This window comes from Gobio gobio, assembly GCF_949357685.1.
Source record: "Gobio gobio genome assembly, chromosome: 18".
Classification (NCBI taxonomy): Eukaryota; Metazoa; Chordata; class Actinopteri; order Cypriniformes; family Gobionidae; genus Gobio; species Gobio gobio.
In genome coordinates, this window is record NC_137111.1 from 45,915,741 (window position 1) to 45,929,103 (window position 13,363).

Sequence of the window (13,363 nt, forward strand, 5' to 3'; positions counted from 1 at the left end):
GGATGGATATATGGATGGGTGGTTAGATAGATGGATGGATGAATGGATGGAAAGATGAATGGGTGAATGGATGGATGGATGATAAATGAATGGATGGATGGATGAATGGGTGAGTGGGTGGATGGATGGGTGATATGGATGGATGGATGAATGGGTGGGTGGATGGATCGATGGGTGGATGGATGAATGGATGGATGGAGAGATGGATGGGTGAATGGATGGTTGGATGGATGGGTGGATGGATGGATGAATGGGTGCGTGAATGGATGAGTGGATGGATGCATGATAAATGGATGAATGGGTGGGTGGATGGGTGGATGGCTGTGTGAATGGGTGGATGGATGCGTGAATGGATGGATGGATGGATGGAGGAAATTGTGGATGGATGGATGATGGATGGATATATGGATGGGTGGTTAGATAGATGGATGGATGGATGGATGGATGGAGGAAATTGTGGATAGATGGATGATGGATGGATATATGGATGGGTGGTTAGATAGATGGATGGATGGATGGGTGGGTGGATGGATGGATAGATCAAGGGGCCTAAAACTATGCTTTATACAAAATTAAATTTCTTATTTGATTCTTGTTGATTTTGGGATGAAATCTGACCTGTTCTTGAAAGTTAATAGCGTTAAAATCAGAATATCCGTACGTTATGCTATTTATATACTTTATGTCTCTTTGAAGAGGTAGATGTGTTTTGGTCACTTTTTTGTTTATGGTTTTTCCCACTAAACTGATGTCATAAGTAGTGAATTGATTGAGTGTTTGCATCACTAAAGTGGAAAATTACACTCGCAGTTTAAAGACAAAAAAAGCAGAGCGATAAAGGTGGAAACAGGCCGTCCTGGCCCTCTGACCCTGCTCTAGCCCCGCGGTTTCTTTTCTTCACTTCTTTTTGTCTGAAGTTGGAGTGCGGGCAGCACAGGGGAGTGGGAGGGACGAGAACAGCCACAAGAGGAGCAATTATTTCGGGATGAGATCATTGTTTGGCCCTGTCTGTTCACGCCTCTGGCCTTCTGAGGCTAAACCGAGCCGCTCAAGTGCTCGCGTTATCCCATCGCCACGCTCGCTCTGACATACAAGGGCATTTTTGCTTCAGGACGCAGCTGCTGCTCTCCGGTCCGACTGTCAACAGCACATGAAACCCGTGAAATTCACTGAGTTCGAGTGAAGTGGGCAGAGCAGTGTCGTAGACGACAGATGAGTGTAACACGTCGTTAATGTTAATAGGCTAAATGTTTAGGAAGTGGCCTTTGGACGTATTTTTACCCTTATGTTGGTGTTGGGCAAACCCTCCATCTCTTTATGGGCGATTCCGTTGACCGATAGCACTGATGAATCCCTGTTAGTGAGGATGTGGAAATGGGCCTCCGTTTAAGAAATCCCAAATGAAGGTGAAAGCTGTAAAAAATTGCCCTGTAAAACCCTTTATAATGTAGAAAGCATAATATTGTGTATTCTGTTGGGATCCATTTAAAAAGTCACTTAATTCTACATTTATATAGCAATTAAATGAAACTAGATTTAAAGTCAAATTACGTATGGCATCCACTCTGATTAAAGGACAGGCCCTTTTTTTTTTTAAAGAAAGAAATTAATACTTTTGTTCAGCAAGGATGCATTAAACTGATCAAAAGTGACAGTAAATGCATGTATAATGTTACAAAAGATTATATTTCAAATAAATGCTGTTCTTTTAAAATGTTTCTATCCCTGAACAAACATACATATCACTGTTTCCACAAAAATATGAAACCGTTTTCAACATTGATAATGTTTCCTGAGCATCAAATCATATTAGAATGATTTCTGAAGGATCATGTGACACTGAAGACTGGGGTAATGATGCTGAAAATGTATCTTTGCAACTCAATAATAAATTACATTTTACAATATATTCACATATAAAACAGTTATTTTAAATGATAATAATATTTCACAATATTACAGATTTTACTGTATTTTTTTTTTTTTTTACAAATAAATGTAGCATTTAAGAGACTTTGGTCTCACTTTATATTAGGTGTCCTGAACTACTACAATGTAAAAAATGATATGACCAATAAGTTTTAATATAACATACATTTTTACATTACTCTAACTCATAAAAATAAGCGATTTTCAACTTTTCTGTATGTTATACAAGATTCAACAAATTTTCTAATGTAATTTAAGTTGAATTGACTTAAATAGCCAAGTTAATTGTACTTGAAACATTTTACAGTGTATTTACTTGCATCAAAAAAAGTACAGTGTAGATATTGTGTTGATGTTGTATTGTAAAACTCTTTTTCTGCGATTGAGATGGGATACGGGTAGGGTTATGGATGGGTTTGGTGGTATGGGTATAGATAAGGGGTAAGGGAAGGGTAATTACAGCAGGTTTTAAAAAATATAAGTAAATTGTAAAAACAGTTATGGACACTGGATCAAATAGTTTGGACCCACTTTATATGAGGTGGCCTTAACAACTATGTACTACTAACCCTACCCTTAAACTGACCCATAACACCACACCCGTCCCTAACTTTACCCGTATCCCGTCTCAATATCAGCAAACGTGTTTTGCAATACAATATGAACACAATAAATACATTGTACTTATTTTTTTGATGTAAGTACATAGTAGTTAAGGCCACCTAATATAAAGTGGGGCCAATAGTTTGTTCAAATGTTAGTACATAGTAGTTAAAGACTGTTTACACCTGGTATTAAGATGTTTTCGAATCAATTGGATTGGATCGGATCACGGACAACGCAAAATACAGGTGTAAACGGGGTGTAAAACATTTTGAGCTTGTCCACTTTCAACCACTTCCAGATGTAGTTGATAGGGCTGGGGGTATTGACACAAATTTCACAATTCAGTTCGATTTCGATTCACAAGCTTGCGATTCGATTTGATTCAATATCAATTATTTTGGATATACATCAGGTACAATACATTGCAAATCTCTAAACTAATGCTGTAAACTATGGGAGTCAGTTGGTACATTAGCCTACTATAATATTGAAGGTAAAAATGAACTGATTTGTATACTAAATAAAGCGTAATGCACACCGGATATGGTTTTTCTGAGGTAAATGTGACGTTACATTGTTTACGAGCTGTTTTACTGACGTCTTTCCATGGTAGTAACACTGATTGAGCGATTCCATGTGACATGATATGGATTTCGGTTTGTTGTCCTGTATCTTTTAACACTCGCAGATGCTCATTCATGTTTATTTCCTTCTGTTACTGGTTTTAAAGCGGAAGAGAAGATCAGTTCATGTGCCGCTTCTCTTGAGCTGAGCTGTGCCAGAGCGCTCTCACGCCACAGCGCCAAAACGGTATTTATGTATCTGAGAATTTGTTTCATATGAATGGTAACAAAGCACAAAGCGATTTATTGGATGGGAGGCGCGCTACAATGTTCCTTCATGTTCATTCATGAACTGAAAACATGACTAATCGTTTCTTGGGAGTTAAAGGGTTAGTTCACCCAAAAATGAAAATAATGTCATTTATTCCTCACCCTCCTGCCGTTCCTCACCCGTAAGACCTCTGTTCATCTTCGGAACACAAATGAAGATATTTTTGTTGAAATCTGAAGGCTCTGTGAGGCCTCCATAGGGAGCAATGAAATTTACACTCTCAAGATCCATTAATGTACTAAAAATATATTTAAATCAGTCCATGTGAGTACAGTGGGTCAATATTAATATTATAAAGTGACGAGAATATTTTTGGTGCGCCAAAAAAAAACTTAATAACAACTTATATAGTGATAACCGATTTCAAAACACTGCTTCATGAAGCTTCGGAGTGTATCAAATCAGCGAGTCGAATCCTGATTCGGATTGCATGTCAAACCGCCAAACTGCTGAAATCACGTGACTTTGGCGCTTCGAACCACTGAATCGACTCGCTGATTCGATACGCTCCGAAGCTTCATCAAGCAGTTTTTTGAAATCGGTTAACACTATATATAGTCGTTATTTCGTTTTTATGGGCGCACCAAAAATATTATTGTCGCGTTATAATATTAATATTGAACCACTGTACTCACATGAACTGATTTAAATATGTTTTTAGTACATTAATGGATCTTGAGAGTGTAAATATCATTGCTCCCTATGGACGTGCTCACGCTGCCGGACTCTGACCTGAAGCGCGCAGCAACCTTTCACACAGACAGATCGTGACGGCAGTTTCGCGGATTATTGGGTTTGAATGGTAAAAAATATGTAAATATGCACGACCTGGCGAGCATGCGGGTAAACGCAGTCGGATTTGAGTCGGATATTTCTTAAGTGAACATATACAGAGTTGAATGAGAAATCGGGTGTTATTATGAATTTGGTCCGTGCAGCTCTTAAAGGGCCGGACCTCATATTCTGTGTGAAGCAGGGCAGGAACATGCCGGACAAGTGAGTTTTTAGGTTTTTTAACCCTGAAACAATGATAAAACAATGAATAGTAAGTTCTGTCATATTATTCAATTACTTTTACAGTTTTTTTGCCATGGTATGGATTCAGTATCGGTATTGAGGTATTTTAGTCTGGTATCGTATCGAAGTCATAATTTTGGTATCGTGACAACACTATTCTATATAAAGTATTTGCTGATATTCGCTTTTTTTTGTTATGTTGGTTTAAATTTGTACCTTTTTACATTTGTACTCTTTTAGTTTTACATTTTGTCAAGGGCTTGTTTACATTTATACATTTTATTGTACACTACTGAATGCCAACGTTGCAAGTTAAATTAAATGTTAAAAGTAAAACTGTTGGAAATTGTGATAAATTAGTCAATCGATTAATCGATAAATTAGTCAATCGATTAATCGATATAAAAATTGTCGTTAGTGGCAGCCCTACTTCAGATTTCAACAAAAATATCTTAATTTGTGTTCCGAAGATGAACTGAGGTCTGACAGGTGTGGAACGGCATGAGGGTGAGTAATAAATGACATTATTTTCATTTTTGGGTGAACTAACCCTTGAAAATGAATCGATTAAAATATGGATTTTTATACCCATGCTTTCATAGTGTGAACGCTCATGTGATCGAATGCATGCGAACAGCATCTACTCTCTCCCGACTGACCTCATGCGTAAACATTATGGTAAATAATGTTTATTCCCCGTATAATCGCGCTAGCCAGACGGGATTAAATGTTGTCGGCTAAAGATCCAAGTTTGGTTTGAAGACGGAAAACATACCAAGCGCAATGTTCTTTCACTATTCCTGATTTCTAACACACACTCGCAGCGTTTGGCTGGTCTTGTGGCTGTCAGAGCAGAAGTGAAATCCGATGCTGTATGTTTTTACGTCACCTTCGTGTTCATATGTCAATTTTGTGAGCTTGCCCATTAGATCGAAAGATCTAAAAAAATCCCATACATTTACCTGCCCATAGACCCTCCCCTCGAAGAAATCAGGACAGAAGTGGTCGAAAGTGGACAAAAGAGATGGATTAAAACACCAGGTGTAAACGCGAATGTGTCTACATGTGATTCGACACATCTTTATACCAGGTGTAAACAGGGCCAATATCACAGTACAGGAAGTCTTTTTGCTCATTTACTCAAAGAAGGATGTTGGAAAACCTGTATGACCTCAGGCGCGCCAATGACATCTATAGCAGTATCATTTCACCAAACATTCGGTATGATTTACAGAGTTATTTTTTTGAAAAACACACTATTGTTCCAAAGGGAAGCGGAAGAAACAAAGGCATTGTCCTCCTGTATGAAGTCACCGGCGGGGCCGAAACGAGGCGATAGAGCTGTTTACACAGGCCTCCAATATAGAAATACCTTTGAGCCTGTGGGAAGCCATTAAAAATAATGGCTGATCTTTTATTAGAAGTGACATCATATTATTTTTTATCTGCACTGGGAGATCTTGCCAAGCATTGTGGTGGGGTTTTTTCTTCCTTTTGTCCACATGTGATGTGAATCTCCGTGTTTTTGATGTGAGAGAGATTCGGCTTTGTACTCTCAAGACCACAAATTTCTGAAAAATGTGGAAAACAAAATTGACGTGTCCTCAGCAATCAATCACATCTGTCGGTGCGGGGCGAATTATGAGGCGAAGATTATTATTTAATGTGCACTATAGCATTAGCCAGCAGCTCTAAGCCGTCTCCTTATATTTAGCCCGATTTGTTGGTTTTATTGCCTTTGGAGATCACAACGCAAACCGCTGCGTTTAGTCTTGTAGAAATGACAAGTTCATTTAACAATCCTTTCGTTGGCGGTGATGTGGGTGGGCTTTTTGAAGACCGCCAGTGGTCATACATTGTGTTCATACCAAATAAACACGTCCAAGACCTATCTGGGCTCGGCCACCTGTTTTCTATTCGCGCAGTGCAAACATGGCCAGAAATGGTGGTTTCAAAAGCCTTATGCAACAATCTGTGCGCTCCAGCCAAAAGAAACCTTTGCTGCTCATAACGTGATATCTGAGAAACAGCGAGCAATCTCCCGATGATGTTTCTGAAGTGTTTCTGTAAGTCGAGACACTAGTAATCGCTGCTTTCTTCAAAAACAAGAAGTCACTGAGGAGCTTGTCTTTCCTCACCGTGAAATAATAGCGAGCGACTGTGACTTTAGAGAACCCTTTAAAATCTATTTGCTTAATATTGTGTTTCCAGAACGCTCTCAGAAAGCTAAGCGAGCGTAAAATGGGCCTTAAGTGTCTCAACATGTGTTCATGTTTCAAGCATTAACAATAAAACACAAAGAAAAAACACAAAGGATGAAACTGACATCCTCTGTGATGTGATCCAGGCTCAATAGTTCAGAAACTGGTCATTTTGTGTGGAATTGACATTTGTTTTGGCCAGGTTTCTCCAATAATATTAGCGTTCAAAATATTGGGGTCTGTACGATTTTTTTAATGTTTTTAAAATAAGTCTCTTATGCTCACCAAGGATGCATTTATTTGATCAACAATACAGTAAAAACAGTAATATTGTGAAATATTATTATCATTTAAAATAACTGTTTTCTTTGTGAATATATGTTCAAATGTAATTTATTCCTGCGATCAAAGCTTAATTTTCATCATCATTACTCCAGTCTTGTACTCCAGAGTCACATGATCCTTCAGAAATCATCCTAATATGATGATTTGATGCTCGGAAAACATTTCTGATTATGATCAATGTTGAAAACAGTTTTGTGGAAACAGTGATACATTTTATTTTTTTTTCAGGGATAGAAACATTTTAAAAGAACAGCATTTATTTGAACGGAGTCTATTTACACTAAATGCAAATTAGCTAGCCTTTTGCCAAACTCGCTCTACTCCCTTTTTCATCCCATATCAGATCGGAAAGGCATTTATTAAAAAATGAAGAAAAAATATTGGATAATAATGGAAATAAAGTGTCTAACGTGTGTTTAAGAATAAAGTGTTTATCGGTTAGGGTTAGGGATAGGTGTAGGTGTAGGGAGGGCTTCATTATCCCAATAAGGCGGCATCCATTTAATAATATTAATAAATATAATAATTTACACTCTGTTATTATTGCATACCGTTTAATGTACAACAATGAGGTGCAACACTGAGGTGCAAATAGTATCTGCCACTATTTATAAGTATAAATTAGGGATGAACCGATATGAACATTTTGACCGATAACGATAATTTTTTATATTTGAAAGCCAATAACCGATATATTGGGTGATAAATCTAAATCCAAATTTGTATATTATTTTTAAGGGCCACTATTTATTAGTATAAATTAGGGATGCAACGATATTGTCACATGTCTAGTCTGTTTTGCTTGTGTTCTGAGTTGTCACATGTTCCTTTGTTCAGTTTTCCGGCCATTGTCCTTATGAGTTAATTCCATCACCTGTGTTCTGTTAATTAAGAATGTCCATCACCTGTGTCTTGCCCATTATCTCGTTTGCCCCTGTGTATTTAGTTCTCAGTTCTCCTTCTGTGTTTGTCGGTTCTCGTTTCATGTTGGACGTGTTCTTATTTATGTTCCTGAGTTTTTATTAAAGTTTCCGTGAGCTCATTGCCTGCCTGCCTGCACGTCTGTTTGTGACAGATATGACAATTTTGACCGATAACCGATAATTCTTTATAACTATTTACACTTATTACAAAGAAAATACTGCTATTTTCACTTAGTGTAAATAGAATCTAGTGTAAATAGCCGCTGCCTTATTTGAAATAGAAAGCGTTTGTAACATTCTAAATCCCTTTACTGTCACTTTTACTGCCTCATCGTCAAGGCATCCTCAATAAACCAGTCTCCAGCGTGATGCCTCCGATCTTTCGAATATTCCTATTTAATAAATGTTTAATCAACACGTCATCCTCAATATAAACCCGTCTCCGACATGATGTCTCCGATTTTTCGAATATTCCGATCTAATATGACCTCTGACCTGTAAGGTTGCCAGAATAATAATCATACGCTGTTTGTTAATTGGCCAGAGGAGAACTGGCACCCCGACTGAGCCTGGTTTCTCCCAAGGTTTATTTTTCTCTTTTATGCCCCGATGGAGTTTTGGTTCCTTGCCACTGTCACCTTTGGCTTGGCTTGCTCAGTTGGGGACACTAAATTTTCAACTAAATATCCAAATAAATTTAATTACTAAACTAAATTGACTATATCAACTAAATTACTGGATAAATCCATCACGTTTTCTCAAGAGCGGCTGTATGGCCGAATCAAATTCTGTTGCATTATTTTCCTGTTTAACACTGTGAAGCTGCTTTGAAAAAAATCTGCATTTTAAAAAACGCTATATAAATAAAGTTGACTTTTCTTGACTTTTGTGCTCCAAATCAGCCACTCATGAGGTTCCATTTGGATGAATTGGAAGATTTTAAAGAAAGCGTCATGTGTTTGTGTCCCACAGGCCGAGGCGTGGATCAGAGCGAAGCTACGAGACCTGCGGGACAGCCAAAAATATCCTCTGACAGACTGGGAGGAAGTTTGCCAAACACTCCAGAGAGATTTGAAGGACTTTGAGAACACCGTCATACAACTCAACCAGGTGAGAAGGCAAACCGTCTTCATTAGGACAGTAAAAGATCGATGAGTCATCGTTCTAAGCTTGTCAGGTTTCGACAGGTTCCTCAGCCAAAATCAACAAAAGAAATTCTCCCTTTTGTAAATAAACGGCAAAACATTTACAAATTGTTATGGTAACAATCTTTTAATGCTGACTTGTCAAAGCAATTTTTAACAGTTCAACTGTGACGAGACCTGTAGAACCTCAAAAAGATTTTTGTGAGACATCCAAAATGATTTTTTTCCCCCAGCACAGCTAAATTTGTCCTCTTTTCCCTACATTCTGAAATAGTACATTGCAAATAATTAACCTCTCCTGACACACATCCCCGGAGGGTTGCAAAACCGGAACTCCTGTTAGTCTAAGAGAAGGGGAACGAGGATTTGGGTGGATTTCAAGTGCGCTGATATGATTAAGCTGTTGTTTTAGCGGACTGTAAATCATCAGAGTGTTCTTTTGTAGCTTGTGTAATGTTGCTGAATGTTTGTGCAGATGGGAGAGCAATTAATGTGCAAGCTTAACCCGACGTCTGACCTGGTAAAGAAACAGTTGGGTCAGATCCGCGACCAATGGAACGCACTCAAACAGACGGCGGCCAATCAAATCAAGGCGATGGGCGGAGCTAAGACTCTCCAGGAGTTTAACAAGAAGGTGGACCGTTTGGAGGCATGGATCAAAGAGAAGGTTAAATACACCACTAGTTACACTAATTAACAAACCCTTTGAATGCGATTGTTTTTGGATTTTGTCCTAAATCAGTAATCTTTGTGGTTTACATAGAGACCTGTGCTAGGATAAACATTCACATTCAAAAGAGACAAATATAAATGTATATTTTCCATAAAGAATTTGAAGCCTATTTCTAGATACATTAAGATGTTTTATGACACATGTTCATACACATTTTCTACATAATTTGAATTTATTGTATATACTTTTCTTTTTTAAAAGGTGTACTGTGAAACAATGCTTTTAAAAAAATTCAAAGTAGCTTAAAGGTGCACTATGTAACTTTTCCGTCCACTAGAGGTCGCCCATTCAAAACAAAGGTGTAGTTTGATGACGCCACGTTTGAGCGCAGAACCTCACAGAAATCATGTTGATGGATGTGATTAATAACATTACTGTAGTCTGAAGCAGAGCAGGAGTGAGTGTTGTGGAGCTGAGGAACCGCTGGAGCGATTGTTAATAAGATGAACGCAACACACGCCTTGAGAGCAGCGGGACTTTTATTATGACACAGTCGCCGGCGCCACTTCCGCTTTTCGGTGGCTGCTATGACCCTTGTTCACACTGCAGTGAAAGTGAAGCGTTTCTGCAAAATAAAACCGGAAACCGAGGGTAACGCAGATATGATGTCATCGACAGGCGACTCCCTCGCACGTCCCGGTTCCTCGGTTAAAATAGCAATTTCTCACGATTTATAAATAGTTGGAAACATTTGGGATATTGTAAGTACTCAACTGACACTGTTGAGTGGTTTTTGGATATTTTACTGAACAAATTGTACATAATGCACCTTTAAGGCATTATAACACATACTAGCATAACGTACAAATATTTGTAATTTTATTTTTTCAAATTACAGTAAATTTGTTTGTTTGTAATGAGAATTTTCTTTTGGTAAAAAAATTAAAAAATGTAAATATGGCCTGAACATGTTCTTGTTCTTGACAGGTTTTTGTTAGAACTATTAATGAGTGAATGTGTGTAAAAAAACAAAAAACAAAACAAAAAAAACATATATGTATATATATATATATATATATATATATATATATACATATATATATATATAAATAAAATTCTACATTTATTTAAATATTTGAATATTATTCTAAGTTTCAGAGCTTGTAAATGATAAAAATGATAAAAATACACTTAAAAACGTAAAAACATCAATGTAAAATTTACTTTAGTGTGCTAGAATTGTTAGAATGAAATTTAAATGATATCATATTTTAGTATTTATTATGCTTTGAAGTATATTTATTTATGAAATGTACACTGTAAAAAGTAAGTTAAGTTGTTTCAACTTTTAAAAAAGTAAGTATTTGTAAAATTTTAAGGCAAAAAAAAAACAACAATAGTGTATTGTTTGCAACACAACATAGAGCCATAAGCATTTTAAAATCCATTGAAATATGTGTTCCTTGTGTGATTTTGGTCATATTTTTACTGTTTTTCTTCACTCATTAATCGTCTGCCTGCTCTGCATCTGCGTTCATGATGCCGAGGTGTTACTTAACAAGTCTGTTTTACATCTCACCATGGTAGCCAGGCTCATTTAGAGCAACAGAAGCCGTATTCAAAGAAAACAATCGCTGGGCTAAAATAATTCAGGGCTGTAAAGCTTTTATATGTGTCAGCAGGAGCAGGAACAATCGCTGGCCAACATCCTTGGGGAAAACACTGACAAGATGCAGCTTACCAGGAAGATACTGGATTTGAAACAGGTGGGCGAGTCCAGACAACAGCCGCAGAAATTGCTGCTAAACTCTCAGCAGGCCTCAATTATCGATACTGGAAAATAATTGGCTTTTTTGAGATAACGTGTATGTTAGTAAGTGCTTCTGTTTATGCACATAGGCCACTATTCATTGCTTACTCTGCCTATTACTTACTTACAGATGTCATTGATTCACTTGCGTCCTTCAAGCCAATCGAAACAGTCATTTGTACTTCCAGGGTTGGGAATATTAGACCATTGCCAAAAATGTGATCCAAGCACCTGGTAAAAATGTGGCTGAGATCATTAGAGCTCAGGAAATCTTCTTTGCTTAACTTTTTTTCAGGATGAGCAGCTGTATCATAATCTTCATGAGGAGATCAATCATATGGCCCTCAGGCTGGAAAAACAGGGAAAGACTGAAGGAAAGACCATCTCAACCCGCAGAAAACACATCAACAAAATGTAAGTGCACACAATAGTAAGAATACATAAAAACATGATTATAGGCCTTTAGAGTCATTTATTATTTGTGCAAATTTTTCAAAAGAATGAGTAAATTATGCGCAATACATGCAATACAAATATATATATATATAAAGAATGAGTAAATTATGCGCAATACATGCAATACAAATATATATATATATATATATATATATATATATATATATATATATATATATATATATATATATATATATATATATATATATATATTTGTATTGCATGTATTGCGCATAATTTACTCATTCTTTATATATATATTAGTGCTGGGCATCGATTAAAAAAATTAACTAATTAATTGCATTTTTTCTGTAATTAATCGCAAGTTTTTAATATTTTAAGTTTTTAATATTTTGATATTGTAGTAATTTCAGTTACTCTCCAAATTAATGTATAAACAATTTAAAGACAGCATATTTTAAATATGTGTTGTATTGTCATCTTTTTATGAATGAAGGCCAGTATCACTGATACTAAAGTGTCTATGAAACATTAATGACGTTACATTATACTATAACTGAAAGCTCCCAATTTCAACATTTATTAGGCTTTAAAAAACAACTTTTAATTTAAGTGAACTTAAAACAATCTTTACATAAACCCAAAATAATAAATGTTATATTTACCCATGGCCTTCCCTGTTATACATATACAGAAATGTAATAGTTATCAAACACCTTTCTTAACTGCATAAATAATAAATGAAATATAGATGAATCATCATTTAAGCTACAATTTTCTCTGTTCCCGTTGTTCTTTGATGAACATTAATGACAGGCATCATCAGTGCTCCTGTCACTTTAAGAACATGACGCGGATCTGACGCGCTGTCCCGCGCATCTCATTTCCTCACAACTCTTTAAGTTCATTTAAGACGTTATTTAACTAATTTAAGACTCCTAATATGAGAATACTCAAAATCCTCTGTTTTATTGTTTGTTCAAGAGCAAAAGAGAACTCGATGTGAGCAGGAAACTGACACGAGTCTATCTATGCGTCGAGTGTGTGTGTGTGTCAGTGTCCCTTGATTAGCTGACATGAGACGCATCCACACAGACAGGACACTGACACACACACACACACACACACACACAGACAGGACACTGACACACACACACGCACACACACACACACACAGACAGGACATTGGCATACAGCGCGTTCTCTTGTGTCTTGTCGCGCTTGGAAGCATTTACATAAATAGGAGCGTGATGATCATGAAACGCTAAGCAAAAATGGATATAAAAACGGACGCTGCGTTATTTGCGTTAAATATTTTTAATGCGTTAAGCTGAAAAAATTAATCGCCCGCGTTAACGTGTTAATTTGCCCAGCACTAATATATATATTTGTATTGCATGTAT

The 13,363-nt window shown here is 36.8% G+C and overlaps 1 protein-coding gene across 4 annotated transcripts in view; it reads left to right on the top strand.

Moving 5' to 3' along the window:
• mymx (myomixer) overlaps positions 1–13,363 on the top strand; it is an 85,930-nt gene that overhangs the window by 15,871 nt on the left and 56,696 nt on the right. For all 4 annotated transcript variants that reach the window (XM_079843592.1, XM_079843595.1, XM_079843593.1 and 1 more), the window contains exons 4-7: positions 8,888–9,025; positions 9,536–9,727; positions 11,416–11,499; positions 11,839–11,957. In XM_079843592.1, the coding sequence (XP_079699718.1) occupies positions 8,888–9,025; positions 9,536–9,727; positions 11,416–11,499; positions 11,839–11,957 (533 nt within the window). The remainder of the gene's footprint in view (positions 1–8,887; positions 9,026–9,535; positions 9,728–11,415; positions 11,500–11,838; positions 11,958–13,363) is intronic.